At 46.1% G+C, this 19,495-nt stretch overlaps 1 protein-coding gene across 2 annotated transcripts; it reads right to left on the reverse strand.

The window, feature by feature from the left end:
* Nucleotides 1-4,709: 4,709 nt before the first annotated feature.
* Nucleotides 4,710-19,173, reverse strand: TRIM25 (tripartite motif containing 25). 2 transcript variants are annotated; one of them, XM_033138739.1, is made up of 9 exons: nt 18,236-19,173; nt 16,424-16,519; nt 14,539-14,772; nt 13,549-13,705; nt 12,536-12,595; nt 12,199-12,291; nt 8,265-8,291; nt 6,408-6,515; nt 4,710-5,287 (listed from the first exon to the last, which is right to left on the reverse strand). In XM_033138739.1, the coding sequence occupies exons 1-9, from the start codon at nt 18,869-18,871 to the stop codon at nt 4,758-4,760; spliced, it is 1,941 nt and encodes a 646-aa protein (XP_032994630.1). In that variant the 5' UTR covers nt 18,872-19,173; the 3' UTR covers nt 4,710-4,757. The 2 variants fall into 2 exon arrangements, with proteins under 2 accessions (XP_032994630.1, XP_032994631.1); XM_033138740.1 differs by lacking the exon at nt 12,536-12,595 and having other exon boundaries at nt 18,236-19,172.
* Nucleotides 19,174-19,495: the final 322 nt, after the last annotated feature.

Genomic DNA, 19,495 nt, shown 5'->3' on the forward strand with positions numbered 1-19,495 from the left:
GCGCCACCACCAAGAAGGCCCTCTGCCTGGTTCCCTGTAGCTTCACTTCTCGCAGCGAGGGAACCACCAGAAGGCCCTCGGAGCTGGACCTCAGTGTCCAATGGAGGTGGAGACGCTCCTTCATGTATACTGGGCCAAGGCCATTTAGGGCTTTAAAGGGAGCCAGCGTAGGTCTTTCAGGACCGGTGTTATGTGGTCTCGGTGGCCATTCCCAGTCACCAGTCTAGCTGCCGCATTCTGGATTAATTGTAGTTTCCAGGTCACCTTGAAGGTAGCCCTACGTAGTGTGCACTGCAGTAGTCCAAGCGGGAGATAACTAGAGCATTGTCAACATTGAGATGGTAAACTCATGCACCTAAGGAAGAAGCACACAAGTGCAGAGAATTCCCCCAATGGGTGAGATAGATGCATCTCCTAGTGAGATCTGGACCAGGGGTCGGCAACCGGCCCACGAGCCACCTGCGCGGCAAGTCTTCCACACGCTGCACTAAACCAGCGCAGCGCAGCGTGGGGACTCACCAAGTGGTGCCGGAAATGGCATCTGCACATGCGCAGATACCAGAAACCACATATGTGCATGTCCAGACACCAAAAAATGCTTCTGCGCAGGCGCCATTTCCGGCATCTGGGCATGCGCAGAAGTGATTTCCGGCGCCGCGGACATGCACAGACGCGATTTGCAGCATCGCGCTGCGCCAGTCCGGCCCACGCACAATCTCCATGGAAGTGAATCCGGCCCATGGCTGGTAAACCTTGCCGACCCCTGATCTGGACCAAAGACTTCCTGATTCACAGTGCAGGTCAGGGGTCAGCAAACTTTTTCAGCAGGGGGCCGGTCCACTGTCCCTCAGACCTAGTGGGGGGACGGACTATTTTTTTTTTTTTAATGAATTCCTATCCCCACAAATAACCCACAGGTGCATTTTAAATAAAAGGACACATTCTACTCATGTAAAAAGACGCTGATTCCCGTACCGTCTGCGGGCCAGATTGAGAAGGCGATTGGGATGGATCCGGCCCCCGGGCCTTAGTTTGCGTACCCATGGTGTAGGTGGATGCTGCAATCCTATGCAAGTTTCACTAGCATTTACTTGTCGAAGGTCCCACTGTTTTCAATTAAGATTCCCTACAAGTGAATTCAGGTTTTCAGGATTAATTTTAAACCCATGTTCATTCCCCGGCAGAGGCAGCAGGTCATCTTTTCCAACAATCATCACCTCCGCGGTAACGATAATAAAATCAAACTTTATTGAATTTTCGCTTAATGAACATCAAGCCATACTGCAAAACAAAGGCTGTGCAGTCTTGGATACATTGCAATATTACATTTGACAGAGTCTTGCCTGAGATTCCAATAGGCCAATCACAAAGGCAGCCCAGCGGAAAAATAAAGGGGGAATGCCAAAAACATTCACTCTCTAATTTTTAACCTCTGCTTCTTAAAAACAACCCACAGACCAACATGGTTCACAATCTGAACCAGAAGAAACATTAGCTAAATTTTGATATATATTTTTTATGTTCTGTGCTTTGATACAAGCTTCCAAGCATACTGAAGTTATTTCCCAGCGGTGTTGCAGACAAGATAGCTTTCATTTCATTTACTACACAGAAAAGCTGGGCGGAAAATTGTAGCTTACATACTAGATTATTGTAGTTGAGCCAGCCATGTATTCATGTAAACACAGCCACACTGCTAGGCAAACATTGCTTTTCGGTGAGGGGTTTCATCAGGACTGGGAAAACAGCAGCAGAAAAAGCACATTGCATCATTGATTATCTAGGCAGAGTTGAAAAATGAGGCTCTGCATCCTTCCACTCAAAACCAATAGGACGCAATACGTTTAAATTTGGCTTGAGTGGATCCATTAGTATTATTCTACTGCCTGTCTTGCCATGAGACAACGCCCCCATGGTATTCTAGGCTAGGAAACAAGCCTTAACCTAAGAAGAAACAGACTACCTTTCATTTTTATCTCAACAATCAAAAACAGCGATCAACTTTTAGCCAACGGTCAATATTTATGCCAGGCAAGAGACTAAAAGCAGTGGGATTCCCAAAGATCATCATCTCAAAACCCAATGCAATATAATCAGAAGACTTCAGCAAAGGTCAAGGAAGACAGATCGTAATGAGAGCAGGAGGACAGCTTGGGCGTCAGTGCAGGAAACATCCCAAATCACACAAAGTTTGGATAAGGGGAACTGCTTCTACTGCGCCTTGTATCTTGTGGGTTCTTTAAATACATGGAGAAGTGTGTCAAGAGCCCACAAGCATTTGTAGGAAGAATACCTAAAGTAAAATACCCAACTCATTTGAGAAAGTAGTCCCCAAGGGCACTTCTACCAAAAAAAAAAAAAAAAAAGCTAGTAGGCCTTATGAGAAAAGGACAGACATCCAAAATTCTCTCTATGGAGGGAGATGATGTCCTCAGATCCTACAATACATGGGTCATTAGGGGGAAATGTGGTCCCAGAGTTCCTGAACACCAAGGTTTTGCTAGACTGGAGAAGAATCATCAGATCTCTATTCCAGCAATTCCTCTACCCAAACCCTCTATGGTTTGTTAGGGACCAACATTACCTCAACAGTGGTTTGTTCTGTATTTTGTTTCAAAGTCACACTACAGCTTAAGGCTGTTAACGTTCCCCATGTCTGTGCCTCACACCCTACTTTGTTTTCAGCTCATTCATCACTCTTTCCTGGCTTTCTTGAACTTCCTTGGGGTTTTTTGGAAGAGGACCAACGATCTAATGCATTTTCATAAGCTCCACTGGAGGTCTCAGTAACTTGTGCCTCAGATTCCTGGACTATTCTGAAAAAGAGTCGTTTGGTGCAAAAGCCCAGCTAGCAGCAGGGATACCGAGATGTCACTGCTTGGAATATTTGGGAAGGAATTCTTTCCCAACAGTGTCTTATCACTCGACCCTTTGACTACTGAAAGAAACCCATGGCTTGATTCTTAAACATGTGGGCCAACTTGCTGTGGCACTCTGCTTTTATCTCAGGCTTTCTCCAGAGGTCTCAGCTTATGCCAAGCATCAATGCGTCTCAGTTTTCATTTCACCTCTGCCAGAAGACCCCTGGCATGTGAGGGCTTCTAAACTGGAGAGCTTCAAGGCAAGAGATTTGGTCAAAAGCATCTTTGCAAAGTGTGCGTGTCCTGGCCCTAGAAAGGCAAAACGTGTCGCCTACTAGCACACAGTACAAAACACACATTTTCTTAAGACCTTAGCAGTGCCTCCAGCTTGTTCCTCTTTAACAAAGAGGGTCGCAAAGTTCTCTTCAATTGCTTACGATGCGTAACGTGTCAGAAAGGCACGGCGGCAGGTATCTAAGGCATAGGAATGCTAAGGATGTTGGCCTTAGCTTTCCCGCTTCCTCAGGTCTTTCCTAGTTTGCTGACTGGCAGATCACACATTAAGTCTGAAATGCCCACTAGGAGGGAATCACTCAGAGACATGATCCGTGTTGGGCATGCTAGTTCTTCACACTAGTGATCTTTTAAGTCAAAACGCTATCCAAGTCTGCCCTTGGAGAACTGCATGTGTCCAACAAGAGGGATCAAAATCTCCTCCAACAGTGAAAAGCAGAAGATTCCATCAACCAGACTAGCCTGAAAGATCTTACATTTCACCCACAGCCTCTTCCCAATACCTCAAAAATCAGAAAAAAATGCCGCACGCAGCTAAGATTTTCAAGGACCGGGATGAGAAGTGAAGTGCTTTATTCCAGGCAGTCAACGTCATAGAGGGTGTTAAGCATGGACTGCTGTTGTGATGTTGTTGTTCTAAAGGAAGCCGTTCCCCTTCAGCAATGGCCTTTGACCAGGAAGTGCAACCATAGCACTTCCTGCCCAACCTTCCTGTCCTGGCATGCTGAATATGGTTCAAAGCCTCCAACAGCATCAGCTCCTTTAGTTCCCATGACTCCAAAGAAATGAACTGAGCTAAGAGGGGCTTATCTGCATCTTCATGGACGCTCCAAGCAATTGAAAGGTGGTGGTGAGGGGGTTTCCTTTCGTAACATCACGGGTCTGAAGAGACTGTTTTGCGTCCCTCCTCCATGCAGCAATACCCAACCTATTGCCCCTGCTCTTCTTCCAAGAGCCGTGCCCTGTTCTCATTGATCAAAATGCAACTCCCAATGCAAAGTTACAGCCCTAAGCATCACAACAGACTATTTCAAAGAGAAATCTGTTTGAAGCCTGATCTGCCTGAGACAGTGTGATTGATTGGGCATGCGTAAGTGTGCACCTCCAGGTGCCTGTGCCCATACGGCCAAGAACTGAATTCTTCCGGCAGGGACACAGCAGCGGGGATACACAGTGGGCACCTTAGATATCCTGTGCTCGGAACTCCTGGCAGCGTGTTAGGAATGGCGGCAGAAGCAAAGCAAGGATCTGCTCAGAGAATGCTCCCAACTTGCATGTACAACGCATGCCAGGAGTTCCGTGTACCTGACAAATACAGTCCACCGCAACAGGAAAACACCTCTGAAAGTTTCCTAAGGACACTCTCATCGAGAGGCTTCTGCTAGACAATATTCTTGGTGGATTGTGGCTTTGATTTAGCAGCCCTCAGATTCCCAGAAAGCAAGGTGAAGTTTTAAAATGGCGAACTTTTGCTTTGAAGCCAAGGATTCTGAGAGACAGACAGACAGAGAGAGAGACAGAGAGAGAGACAGAGAGAGAGAGAGAGAGAGAGAGTGAGTTAACATACAGACAAAGCAAAACAAATGGTGGCGGTTCCGTTCTTCACTTCAGCTGGCACAGCGAGATAGTGGTTCCACTGGAGAACACCCAGAACGCTGGATAGAGAGCTTCCGTGAACTGCGCCCGGAATTTGTAGAGGAGGATGAGTTTCTCACCGACGCCGAAGAAAATGACGAAGCCACCATCGTAATTCAGCAAAACGCCAATCTTCTTCACCTTGGTGTTGGGCAGGCACTTCTCGACGTCGTCGTGCCAGGCCGAGATCCTGGAGTTGAACCACTCGATGCACCACGAGCTGCCGTTACGCCCCAGGCGGCTCTCCGCCCCCTGCCTTGCCATGCTCCCATAGCAGACGCCGACCCCACAGAAAGTGTTGTGCTCCAGCTCCACTTCCCAGTAATGGATGCCCCGCTTGAAACACTGGAAGGCCACCACCTGGGAGCAGTAGGTGAAGCGCTGAGGGTGGTGGGCGTAATTCTGGGGGGTTTCCGACACGGATATCTTGGTGTTCCTCTCGGAGAGCAGCACTTTCTTGTGGGCGGTGTTGAAATCCAGAGTGAATTTTGTCGCAACTGCGGAGAAGGGAGTTCAGGGGAGAAGTGAGAAGAACGGCCACTTGACATTTTACAGAGCAAGAGGGGAAAGTTGGAAAGGGTGGGGAAGAAGAGCAGGATAATCTTTGCTATTAAGAGAATTTCATTTATAGAAAGATACAGAGTGAGAAAAAAGAAATAACAAAGTGTGTGAGAACGGGGGGGGCGGGGGACACTTATACAGTGGTGCCCCGCTAGACGAATGCCTCGCTAGACGAATGCCTCGCTAGACGAAAGGCATTCGCTAGCGGAAGGCTGCCCCACAAGACGAAAAAGTCTATGGGGCTGCCTCGCAAGACGAATTTTTTTTTTGTCGCGCGAAAACTGCTTTCTGCCTTGGTGCTTCGCTAGACGAAGATACTCGCAGAACGAATTATTTTCGTCTAGCGAGGCACCACTGTACTGTTACTTTAATACACTACTGGCCAAAATTGTGGAAACCTTTTGGAAAAGGTGTATTTCTGAGGTTTGATGGCTCATAACACCACTTTTTTGTGGAGTAATGCCATAAAATTATACAGTGGTAACTCGGGTTACAAATGCTTCGGGTTACAAACTCTGCTAACGTGGAAGCAGTACCTCGGGTTGAGAACTTTGCCCCAGGATGAGAACAGAAATCGCGCACTGGCGGCAGCGGGAGGCCCCATTAGCAAAAGCACACCTCAGGTTAAGTTTTGGGTTAATAACAGACCTCCGGAACAAATTAAGTTCGTAACCTGAGGTACCATTGTATATCAATGGAAAGATAATTTAATGAGGAATGTAATGCGGCAAGGTTAGTTCAATTATCTGTATTCTATCCAACGTTATAGCCAAATAACCAGAAAAAGGAAGCACAACTTGCTTAGTTGATATGTAGTAGCTTTCCTTCATTTGAAGGTAGCCAATGAGCACGAGTGTTTAGAGAGCCAATCGGGTGTTATGAGCCATCAAACCTCGGAAAGACACTTTCCCCAAAAGGTTTCCACAATTTTGGCCACTAGTGTATACTTAAAAAAAATACATTGGACCTTTCCAGTCCGGCACAATGTGACAGAATGTTGAGAGCGTGGTGGAATTCCGGGAAGTGAATTTGGAAACACAGAATTAGGTGACTTACATTCCAAAAGCTCCTCTCGGGATTTAGTTAAAAAGCTTTCCAGAGTTATCGACGGAACCCCTGCTTGAGGCCTGCTAGAACTTCGTGCTCTCTGGTTGGGACTTTGTGCTGGGGAAGGGGGGAAGAATGGGGGAGGAAGGGAAACGGAGTCATGTGATTATTATTATTATTATTATTATATTATTATTATTTTACAATGCACACATTTTAAACAACCATCACCAAAACAAGGCAACTTAATTTCTGCAAGGCTTTATTCAACCTGACAACACAGGTTGCACAAACAGGACCTTGCAGCCAAATTGTAGCCACATTCATTCATTCAAAAGTTAAGTCTCCTCAATTCTGAAAGGTCTTTTCGCCATACAACTGGGCTTAAGATTGCACGCTATTCCAATGATTAATACAGGAGCAGCCGTTGAACTGGAAAGCAGGAAACTTTGATAATTTTGGGAAGTTTTTAATGTTTGATGGGCGGGGTATAAATATTAAGTTGTTGTTGTTGTTGTTGTTGTTGTTGTTGTCCCAAGACCCAGGAGCTGATGAATATCATTTAACCCAGGTGACGAAAAGCCCTTTTCAAATCACTTAAAAAACACCCATTCCCTGGTCCTTGTGTTCAATTGCACTTCAGAGCTCCTTCCCTCCCACTGTGGGACCACTGGAGATCTAGCAAGGCAGCAGAGGCATTTTAAAACATCCTTATTCTCCCTACACCTCTGAGTCTTCTAGGAGAAGGGTGGGCAGAAAGAAGATCAGGATTTACTGGAAGATCTCTCCTGAGTTTTGCAGTAGATCTGTTTCCTAAAATCTAGACGCTCAACATCACTGACAGGCCTCCTCAGGCTGAACCCTCTTGTCCAAGGCAAGGCAACACAGATAAATTTTAGAAGAAGAAAGCCGAGTCTTCATCTCTTTATTCGGTTTTACAAAGCAGACACCTTTGAAAATGCTTTTGGTTGGGAAGGCAGTACATAAATGGAAAGCAAATGGATCTTGGCTCCGAAGGAGGCAGCTTTTTCTGTTCACTGCCCATGGTAGCATAGCCAGGATGCTTTCCTAGCAAGCAATTTATGCAGACTCTCAAGTCTGCTTCACCTGGCCGCTATCTGCCTCTAACACTCCCTCTGGTGGCTTGATCACATCTGAAATGTGATTTCGTTTGCAGTAACTTCAGTAGGAGTTGACATGAGAAACATTTATTCGTTTGCAAGGTTTCTAACCCGCCATAAGCAACTTACAGCAAAACAATGATACAACTTAAAACCAATACAGTCGTTCCTTGGAAGCTGAATGGAATCCGTTCCGGAAGTCCGTTCGACTTCCAAAACATTTGGAAACCAAAGCGCGGCTTCTGATTGCCTGCAGGAAGTTCCTGCAGCCAACCAGAAGCCGCGGAAGCCCCGTTGGACGTCCGGATTCCAAAAGAATTTTCAAAAACCCAGAACGGTCACTTCCGGGTTTGTGGCATTTGGGAGCCAAAACATTCTAGCACCAAGGAATTCGGGATCAAAGGTACGACTGTACAGAGTTTAGAACACAGAATTAGCTTACAACCCTTGAAACTGTGGAATTCCTTCCCCACAGAGGTGCAACCGTCATCCTCGTTGTACAACTTTTTGTCATATGCTGAAGATGTGCCTCTTGGCCAGCTGAGATATATGTTTAGGACCTTGTTAGCTTAGAACCACATAAAACAGCATGATGACAGGGATACTTTATGGATAGGGCTGCGAGCCAAGCTGCCCCACACGTCTGGGTAGGTGCATGCAGAGCACTCTTATGACACCAGGCTCAAAAGATAGGTCGGTTATTCCTCAAATTTAAACAATGCAATTTTTGCAAGTGTGAACTTACAGCGTTTAGCAGGTCTCCTTCTGTGCTCTGGAAAAAAAAGAGAGAAATGAAACAGTATAGTATTGCTTGTGGTTACTGGGGAACGTAATGAAACAACGTATTTTTTAAACAACCAACTTCAGCGTACGCTAAGAATGGAGCACACCTGTGCCTAGCGAATAGAGGTTTGCCATCTGGACGATTCACTGAAACTTACTTTCATTCAAGAGTTGAATTTATCCAGCTGCAGCCTGAAGTCCGGTCTACCTCCAACATCTCATTCTGCAGCAGATGTAAGGCAGGCCCCAAACAAATCTAACCCGTTTTTTCTTTTAAACTCTAAAAATGTAAACTTCTTCCTTGTTCTTTTAGCTGCATCCTCCATGTTTTTTATTGAACCATGTTCCGTTCTGCCATCTTCTTCAGTGTCTCCTGGTTATCTAAGTTTATCTGCCTTTGATCATCCGTTTTTATACATTTTTTTTAAAAAAAGAAAAACCTCTTCAAACGTCACATTTGTTATAAGCTACCATGCGTTACCTTGCGGGTGGTATTCTTCAAGAGAAATACCAGTGAACTTGCGACTTGATTCTGGTGGTTTGTCTAATAAATAGGTTGGGAGGGGGGACTGGGCAGTGTTGGGATTTTTATCTATCCTATGCTGCTACAGCAGAATCGTTATGATGGTATGCTTGGTGTAAATCACATGAGTCTGAGTTAAGACTGTGATCTCTTCCTTCTGAGTAGTATTACTGTGTTTTAGTTTCGCTTTTAGCAGTGTCGCAGTTCTGTACTGGTGTTCACAGAACACAGGCGTGCTTAAGGAGTTTCTGTATATACCAAAAGAGAAAGTAGATATTTTTTTATATGTGACTACAGCAGCGAGAACCCTGATAGCCCAGCCACTGGAAAGATAATATCGTACCAACCAAGAAAGAATGGCAGAGCAAACTGGCTGAATATCTAGAGATGGCAAAATTGACTAACTGGATAAGGCAAAAATCAAAAAAATGTGATTCAAAATCAATGGAAATGTTTTAATGAATATTTAAGTAAACAAGGATCAAATGAAAGGTTTTGGTTGTGTTTGGAGTAGAATAATTTAAAGTTGAATTGCAGTAACATTTAAAAAAATGCATGGTGTTAAAGGAAAGAATGGCAGAAAAATTTTAGTTGGAAATAAGTAGTGATACGCAGCGGTGGAAGTCAACCAATTGTAATGTAACTTTTCTTTTTTTAAAATGTATTTTTTTTCCTTTTCTATTTCCTTCCACTCCGTTATTTTCTTTTCTTCTTCTTCTTCCTTTCTCTCTCTTCTTTTCCTTTTATTTGCTATTTCGTTTGTTTTTTATGTAAGTCTGTACCCATATGTAAATTTACAAACTTTTGTATACATTTTATGTAATAAAACTTATTAATAAAAAATTTAAAAAAGGAGTTTCTGTATATAAGACTAAATAAAGTAGCTTAGTTCTACAGATGAGTCCTTTCTTGTTGCTGCTTGATGCTGAAAGACCTGTGTGCTCTTTTCATGAGAGGAGAGTCGCAGATTACCAGCGCTCTGGTCTGATGGGGAATCCAAGCCAGACAGAGCCGCTGGGAGAAACACTCCAGAGTCTTAGGGAGTTTGCCGTCCGCCCCAGAGTGTTTTTCCGACAGGCAGTCGGTAGGGCAGGTGTCCTGCCAACAACACAGGAAGCCAAGAACCAAGACAAGCACAAAAAAAGGGAAAGTGGGTGATGCAACATGACACCTGTTGCCGATGCTCGCAAAGGACTTGTGCACAGGGAGGTTTTTAACGTCTGGTGTTTTATTGTGTTTTAACATTCTGTTGGGAGCCACCCAGAGTGGCTGGGACAACCCAGTCAGATGGTGGCATATGAATAAATAATAATAATATTACATATAGTAATAAATTATTATTATTTTTAGAAGACATCTGAAGGCAGCCCTGTTTAGGAAAGTTTTTTTTAATGACTGATGTTTTAATGTATTTTTAATCTCCTGTTGGAAGCCGCCCAGAGTGGCTGGGGAAACCCAGCCAGATGAGCGGGGTATAAGCAATAAATTACAAATTATAATTATTGTAGCCTCGTTTTTAATCAGAAAAGAAGCGGCAGAGCTACATCAGCAGACACGCACCTCATTTTGGGAAGAATCTTCCTTTCTTAAAGGCAAGCAGAGTTGGGGAAGAAATTGCATGCGATTCAACAGTATCATCGTGGAAAATGGGCAGGGAAAGGGGCCCACCAATCAGTCTCCAGAAACCTCACGCCTTATTTACTGCAGTAACCAGGTATGCTTTCTTCCTGAACAAACGTAATGGGTGGAGGGACTGAATGTCAAACAAAGGGCACAGCCCATGTCATCACCTGGCAAATACAGGTAAGGCCTGCTGCACACAAGGAAACAACAGGGCCACAATCACCTTTGGACTTCGGCAACTGAAACGCCCATTTACCCTTTCCATAGGGCCATGAGGTATGCAGAACAGCACAAGACACGCTGCTTGCACCAAGGAGCTAATATTTACAACAGCACCGCCTATAGGAAGCTGGGAGAAGAGAAGGAGCAGTAACATAGGAGGGTCTCTTGACGAAAAATTCATCGAGGACTCGAGATGTATTTAAAGAGTTCCTACAGCGAGAAAAGAAAAGATTCGAGTAGGGTTTGAAATACAGTGGTACCTTGGTTTTCGAACAGAATGCGTTCCGGAGCCGTTCGAAAACCCAAAGCGCGGCTTCCGATTGGCTGCAGGAGCGTCCTGCAGCCAATCGGAAGCCACGGAAGCCGCACAGGACGTTCGGCTTCCGAAAATCGTTCGGAAACCAGAACACTCACTTCCGGGTTTCGAATCGTTCGGGAGCCCATCCGATCGGGAGCCAGGGCGTTTGGCTTCCAAGGTACGACTGTATGAATTATTAAGGTAAGTGGGTTAAAATGGATGTCTTGAATTCTAGAGGTGAAATGCGCAGCATTTAAGGGTAAATAATATGAAAATTGTGGAAAGGGAAGATGGGAAATCAGTGGGCAAAGAAGCATGTGGTTTATGTTAAAATTTGTAAAGTTTTTTGTGAAAAATCAATAAATAAGATTTTTTAAAAAAAAAATAACATGGAGGGCCTCAAGCACTATTGCTTGGGCAGGGAGGGAGTGGCCTAGTCAAATCTAGGGACATGTCCAGAATTAGGCTTGCAACAAATGGGATTTAAGGTGTGCAGGCCACCTACCGTTATCTTAGAATCCAAAATCTGCATTTTTATACGGTATGTGTTGGAAGCCGCCCAGAGTGGCTGGGGCAACCCAGCCAGATGAGTGGGGTATTATTATTATTATTATTATTATTATTATTATTATTATTATTATTATTATTTCCAGAATGATTCATTTTTATTGTTCCACCTTTCCCCCAAGGAGCTCAAGGTGGCGTACACAAATCTCTCTACCTGCGAAGTAGGTTAGGCTAAGAACGTATAGCCTGCCCAAGGTTATTCTACGAACTTCACGGCAGAGTGAGGGTCTGAATTTGGCTCCTTCTAGTCCAGTGTTCTAACTGCTACGCCACAGCGTCTCTCTTTGGGAAGGCCAAAAAATATAGCTGCCTGCCCAAAGACAATAAATATCCACCTTCTCAAAGATTAGGCTGCGTATGCACCATGTAACACTAAGAAAACTTGGGAGGAGCCCCTGGCTTCCCTTTAACCCAGGCATAGGCAAACTCAGCCCTCCAGATGTTTTTGGGACTACAAGTCCCATCATCCCTGACCACTGGTCCTATTAGCTAGGGATGATGGGAGTTGTAGTCCCAAAACATCTAGAGAGCTGAGTTTGCCTATGCCTGCTTTAACCTCTTATCTCAAGAGTTCTGCTTGCTTGCACAAGAGGGGGGAGAGAGAGAGAGAGAAGAAAAAGTCTCTGGAAATTATCAATAATAATTTGTGTCCTCAACACTCACTAGTGTCTGCAGCAGCAGCAGCAGCAGCAGCAGCCTCTTCTGCCGTCTTCTCCTGCGAAGATGTTGATGGGGGGTTGTCTCTCTTTGGTGCGCCTTTGAAAAGAAAACACCAGTTAGAAGGGTGGAGATATTGGTCTTCAGCAGCAAGCAAGAATCTTGCTGCATATCTTAAAAGACAGCCAGGCAAAAGGAGGAACGGGCATGTGCATGACCGGAAGCGATGAGTCTGTCGTAGGACCTTCCACCCACTTAGCAACCAAGGCTGGAGTTAAGACGCGTATTTGCTACTGCAAAAAGAATTTCGCAAGCAACGGGGGTCACATGCAGTTTTACTTACTGGATGCAACACTTTTCTCCCCTGGCTGCACAAAAGGCTTCGGTTTCCATTTTGTATCTCCTGAAAGTAAAATATATGCATGCATGTACAGACATGCACAGCTTCTCACGATGTGCTTTGCCCTGGCTCCCCTCCCCCACCCCAGGAACAACGCCACAGGTGTACACATCTGGCGGTATGGTTTGGATCTGTCGCCGAAAGTTACTTTGGCAAACGGTTCCAAATCTGCTCCTTGGCGATGCGCCGAAAGAATTATTCCTGGCGGGCGGATAGCTCAGCTGGTTAGAGTAAGCTACCCAGGATCGCCACTGCAATGGGGACACTATTTATAAACCCATTTTACAGACAAGAGAGGTGTGAGGCCAAGAGACTGGACCAAAGGATTCAAATAGCGTTCGAAATTTGCCAGGCGCATTTTGAACCTGGCTATCAGCCACATGTAACCAAGGGAAGATGCCCGGGCGCCAGGATGGCACCTGATGTCTCCCCCACCTGCAGGCGCATGCCTGGGGCTCCTTGGATCTTGACCCGTTTTCACACACTAGCAACACACCCTGTAGAATTCTATCCGTTACATTTTATCTGCACTGTCAGAATGTATTTCAGGAACCGAAAAGTTGTATTGAAAAATACGACTTCTCAGTCGGCTGCCCCAAAACGGCAACTAGGCATTCTCTTTTGGCGACTGAAGCCCTGGTTTAAGCAGATTTTTGGCACCTAACTTATAATATACCTGTGTTTCTAACCTAGGTCTCCTCACTCCAAGTCAGTTACTATGCAGAATTCACAAATCAATCGGGCTCCCACCTTCACCCATGGGCACATTAATACGCAATGGGTAATTAACAAAAACATGATTTTCTGTCATTATAAGCAGTAGTTCGAGAGACCCTGGACCTGAGATTCCCATAATTTATACCAAAACCATTTAGTCTTTAAAACTTTAATATAGTGTGCACTGAGATACAATAAGCAAAGGACACATGCTAGTAAATGAGAAACAGGCCAATCACCTTCTTTTTTCTTCTCCTGGGGTTGAGCCAAGAACTGTTTCACGTTTTCTTTGAGGCTAAAGGCTTTTTGATAAACGGTGTGTATCAAGTTTTGATCCAATTCCAGTTTAGGTATGAAGACATCTTTGATGGGTAACTGCCGGAGTTTTGCTGCCTTCTGAAATAAAAGCGGATGATCTCGTGAGGATTTATGCTCGTACACACTGTCACACCCCCTTCCTGTCTGGACGCAGGTGGCGCTGTGGTCTAAACCACTGAGCCTCTTGGGCTTGCCAATCAGAAGGTCGGCGGTTCGAATCCCCGCGACGGAGTGAGCTCCTGTTCTTCTGCCTCAGCTCCTGCCAACCTAGCAGTTTGAAAGCACCTCAAAGTGCAAGTAGATAAACAGGTACCGCTCCGGCGGGAAGGTAAACGGCGTTTCCGTGCGCTGCTCTGGTTCACCAGAAGCGGCTTAGTCATGCTGGCCACATGACCCGGAAGCTGTTCGCCGGCTCCCTCAGCCAGTAAAGCGAGTCTTCCGCGACTGGACCTAATGGTCAGGGGTCCCTTTACATTTACCTTTTAAACAAGCTATAGCTTGGGGGCACACTCTCTTGGGGGGGCCCCAAAAATTAAAGGGAAAAATGGATGTACATTTCCTAAATTTAAGATAAAAAACAAATAAAATAAAACCTACATACAGCAACTGTTTTTTGTGTTGTGTAAACTCCTATGATGTAAGTAATGGGCCCCGTCTGCTAGCCTGCTCCCTAAAATATCACTGGTTTGCTCATTTCTATATATAGGGTGCCTACATTCTGCATATGCAAATGGCCTTAGATACCTATTAGGTCCATAAATTACCATATGGCATATATTCAGCACAAAACACAGCGACAATTTGTTGCTGACGCAAGGACAGCTGGACATATAAAGGGCCCCACTACCTTCAGTAGCTTAGGGCTTCAGCAAACCTAAATCCGGCCCTGGTTCAGGGAAACAGAGGTTTACCTTTAAAAATGCGATGTTGTCATCCTCTGTCAAGGTCACTTCAATCTGGTCTCTCGCTCCCTGGATTTCGGTTTTCTTCTTACCCAGCACTTTATAGACATACTCGTATTTATCTTGGACTCTTTTCTCCTCCGCTAGGACTTTCTTCACAGCTTCTTTTTCTTCCTCTTCAATTAAAGCAATAATTTCCAGGAATTCTGCCTTCAGCAGGTCCAACTTCCGATTAGCTGTATCCTGAAGGAAAAAAAAGCATTTGGAAATAAGAGTTCAGATAATGGGTAATTAGGCCAAATGAGAACTCTATATGATCAGTACTGAATAAGCTTAATGTTGTCAGATTTTTATACAGCTGAAAGGTGGGGGATTAGGAATAAGGAACCTGGAGCCTCAAGTGAATGTTGAACACAGCTTTCGGAAATGTTTCAGTTCCATAAATCATTTAACATGTCAACACAAATAGAAGTTATTAATACTGCAGCTGTTGTATAAGGGATTGTTATTTTGACCGGAATGTCAATAGTAAGATTTTGGAACGCAGAAATAAAGAAAATAATCAAACCATCAATTTTAGCATGCAGGAGGCCACATAAATTATATAATTTGGTATTTGAACAATTGGTATTAGTAACTGTATTATGATTTGGTATTGTTATAATGAGGCTATTACTGGATTGAAATTGAAAATTAATAAAAAATATTATTTAAAAAAATGAAATGTTTTATTCACTAAGACCATAGCATGCATTTTAAAATAGGCATTTTTACGGATTTTTTTTTAAAAAATAGATTTAATAAACTGTATATTCTTTCTCTACTCCCCACTCAAGAGGACATGTACCTATTGGCTTGGAAAAGAGTCACCTGTACAAAAAGGGAGAGACTTCTGAGGTACAGAGAAATTTTGGAAATGAGAAAGAAAACTAAAACAACAACAACAACAACCCCAAAAGGGATTGACAAGGAACCGTGAGCTTCCAGGATGTACAAAATGTTTGGGTATCAGTTAAGAAGGGAATTGGTAGATGAAATCGGAGGTGGAAGGTGGGGCTGTGGGGAGCGGAGAGAAGGAATGGAATGGGTCTACTCAAGTCGCCAGCATAGTTACAGGAAGTACTAAGGGATGAGTAGAGATGTATGCCGCAAGGAGTTTCAGGAGGAAATGAAAGAGGGACCCCTTTGCTACTCTCCAGAAGTAGCACACAACCTGCTCTACAGGTATAATAAAATGGTCAGGTTTTAAATACCAAAAGGCAGCTCCCAAACCTGAGCCCTACAGGGAGACGCAACAACCTTTCGTTGCATGTTGTGCCTTAAAAGGAAATACTCTGTAAATAAGATTTGATGGGTGTAACACTGGATTACTGAATGGTTTAGTTCATGTTGTAAAATACGCAGGGATGTATGGTATGCAAATTGAACCACGGAAAGAGAAGAAGGGAAGTCATCGATTTAAGGTTGTTTAAATGAATATTCTGAAATGTAATTTAGAAAATTTAATAAAAATTATAATACACACACACACATTACACACACACAGTGCTTTTTTCTGGGGAGACACAGGGATACGCATACACCTAAACATTTTGTGAATCTAAGTTTGGCCACATTGAGGGGCAGTATTTCAGTATGAGTAGGAAAGTGAGTCTGTTTCGTCATGTTTTGTGAGCCGTTTCCAGGGATAATAGAAAATATTTATTGCCACCAGCAGCGTAAGACTGCGATACGGCAGGCTGATGTTAACCAGCTGGTCACCAGAAATCTGACTGAGGCTCACATCCGCCATCTTGGTCTTCCCTTTCAACTCAAGGCACGGGTCGCTTGGGGTGCGCCAATCTCCCGCCCCTCTCATCAAAACCAAGCTGTGAAAACACGAATCATTTCTTACACTGGTTTGCTTCTGCTGCACTCGCACTTGATCCAAGGACTGCGAAGCCTTCTCGTTCAGAGCATAGAGTTCCGTTAGTCTCTGCTTCAGTTGGGACTGTAAGAGAATACAAGAGGCTCCGCTTTAAGAGTACAGATCAGCTATTGACATCCACAGACACGTCGTTCCTGCTCTTGTGCAAGAAAGGGGAACCCGCTTCCTTCCGGACATTAATGTACTGCTGGGCGCTATCTGGTTTTTAACTTCGTGATACATCACCAGCTAAATGTTGCAATATACTGGTACAGCGGTACCTTGGAAGTCGAATGGAATCTGTTCCGGAAGTCCGTTTGACTTCCCAAACGTTTGGAAACCAAAGCGCGGCTTCTGATTGGCTGCAGGAACCTCCTGCAGCCAATCGGAAGCCCCGTCGGACGTTCGGGTTCCAAAGAACATTTGCAAACTGGTACACTCACTTCCGGGTTTGCGGCGTTCAGAAGCCAAAATGTCCGAATGCCAAGGCATTCGACAACCAAGTTACAACTGTATATTGCAATGTCTGAAATAACAGGGAGAAGCTATGTAAAGGCCCTGGCTGGCTTCACAGTTTTCCTCACCTTGTGATTTTTGAATGGCAGACACATGCCTCCTTGCTCCACCAGCCCAGTTGTCTCTCCTCTTCACCCAGCATAGAAACCATAGCAGGGGAGGGAAGGAGCTTCCTGAGCCAGGATCCGGGGAGGGTGCCGTGATAAAAGTGCAACAACCACATGCCCTTTGATCCAGTCCCTGGGCATAGCCCCCCCCCCCTCAAGCAAATAAATAAATAGAAATACTTGACTAAAAGTAGAAATTGTAGAAAGATTTTGAGCACTTGGGATCAAAAGAAAGGAATTTAAAACAAATGTTGTTGAGACCAGTTCATTCTGAATCTGCTAGACCAGGCATAGGCAAACTCTGGCCCACCAGATGTTTTGGAACTACAATCCCCATGGTCCATAGCTAATAGGACCAGTGGTCAGGGATGATGGGAATTGTAGTCTCAAAACATCTGGAGGGCCGGAGTTTGCTTATGCCTGTGCTAGACAGAGCCAGACAGAGGATAATGACCAGCGGGTGTCCTGCCCCCCAACATAAATCCTAGCTATGTCCATGGATCAAAGGGCACACAGCGTGCTTCTCTCACCGCCCTCAGTGAGCCACTTTGCAAGGCCTCACAAAGCGGCTCAGGGCTGGTGCTGTTCTGGCTTGGTTGAGAGCTGGGTTGGCATGTGGTGGGCTCTGTCCGTCCACTACGTCCCCTTCCTGGACGCCAGGAACACACGCTCTGCTGCCGAACCATAGTGCTCTGACCCTCCTCAACCAGCCTGCTCACTTGCCTCTGTGCCTACCAGGCGAGTGCCTAACTGCAAGGTTGCACGAGTGACATCTGCGACACAGACCAGCCTTTCCCCGGCCCCACGCCTTCCAAATTTAGATGACAATCCCTGTGTCGCCCCTCTGACCATTCGCTGTGCTGGCCAGGGCTGACGGGATTTGGGAATCCAATACAGTCATACCTTGGATCTCGAATGCCTTGGCTCCCCAACGATCAAAACCCGGAAGTGCGTGTTCCGGTTTTTGAACGTTCTTTTGGAAGCTGAACACCCGACAGGGCTTCCGATTGGCTGCAGGAGCTTCCTGCGGCCAATCAGAAGCCACGCTTTGGTTTCCGAATGTTTTGGAAGTCGAACGGACTTCCGGAACAGATTCCATTCGACTTCCAAGGCAAGACTGTACACCTGGACGGCACCGGAAGCCCGGCAGACACCTGTCCGCAAGGCCCCGTCTCACCTCCTTCTCGTCTTTGGCCTCTTGCAAGGGGACGGTGGCGCACGCCTTGTGCGTGACCAAGCAAAAACAGCAGATGCAGCTGTTGTGCTCCTTGCAGTAGAACTCCAGGAGCTTCTGGTGGGTTTGGCACTTCCGGCGCTGGAGGTCCTTCACCGGAGGCACCAGCTGGTGGCCCTTGAAGGCGGGGCTCTCCAGATGCGGCCGCAGGTGCTCCAGGCAGAAGGAGGCCATGCAGGTGAGGCAGGTCTTGTCGGCCACCTTCTCCAGACAACTGTCACAGGCCACCGAAGGGCTGCTGCTGCTGGTGGTGGTGGCGGTGGTTTTGGTGGTGGCATCTCCAAGGCCCTTCTTCTTCTCGGCTGGCTCTCCTTGGGTGCTCTGGAACTGCTCCACCACCCTGCACAGGACCGTGTTCTTTTTCAGCTCGGGGCGACTGTCGAAGGAGCTCCTGCACTGCGGGCAGCAGAAGTTCCTCAGCAAGCCCGACCACGTCATCTCCAGGCAGGGCAGGCAGAAGTTGTGGCCGCACGGGGTCGTCACGGGGCTCTCGAAGACGCACAGGCAGATGGAGCACGTCAGCTCCTCTTCCAAGCCCACCAGGCAAGGGGCCGAAGGCGCCCGCAGCAGCTGAGCCATGGCTGGGGCGCGCCAGAGGAACAGAGACACACAACCAGCGACTGGTAGGGTTTGCAAAGTGGAAAGCGAAACTTAAAGCCACCTAAGCGCCTTGCCCACTTCCAGGAAATCACGTGGCCCCCGGAGAGCCGCGGGGACGCGCCTGGACGGGGTGGTGCGTCCGGAGCGGCTGCGGCGCGTGTGAGCGTCTAGCTCATCTTCCCGTCACCGCTTAAGGAAAAGCACGGAAGCACCTCTTTTGCATTTCGCCCAGTGCTCGTCCCCGCCCGGCCAATTCCTGCGCGCGCGGGGGGAGGGAGGGAGGTGTCGCCTCTTGCTCGCGAGTAAGCCCAACCGATCTCAGCCGAAAGGGAGCTCCTTTGCATGCCGGATTTATATTAGAGGGGGCAGAACCTCAGCTAGTCATGGGCGTAGCCAGCGAGGGGCAGCTCCCTCCCAAAACCAATAAAAAAATACATAGCTCCCTGAGGTTCCCCTGGCTATGTCCATGCAGTTAAGGATTTTTATTGATTGGTGGGCAGCTGTCCCTCTCTGCCACGCCCCGCGCCCTTGGCTATGCCCATGTTTGCATGCTTGTTTGCTTTAGGAGTGAACTGCAGTCCACGCACACCGTTACTGTGCAAA

This window comes from Lacerta agilis, chromosome 2, assembly GCF_009819535.1.
Source record: "Lacerta agilis isolate rLacAgi1 chromosome 2, rLacAgi1.pri, whole genome shotgun sequence".
NCBI lineage: Eukaryota > Metazoa > Chordata > Lepidosauria > Squamata > Lacertidae > Lacerta > Lacerta agilis.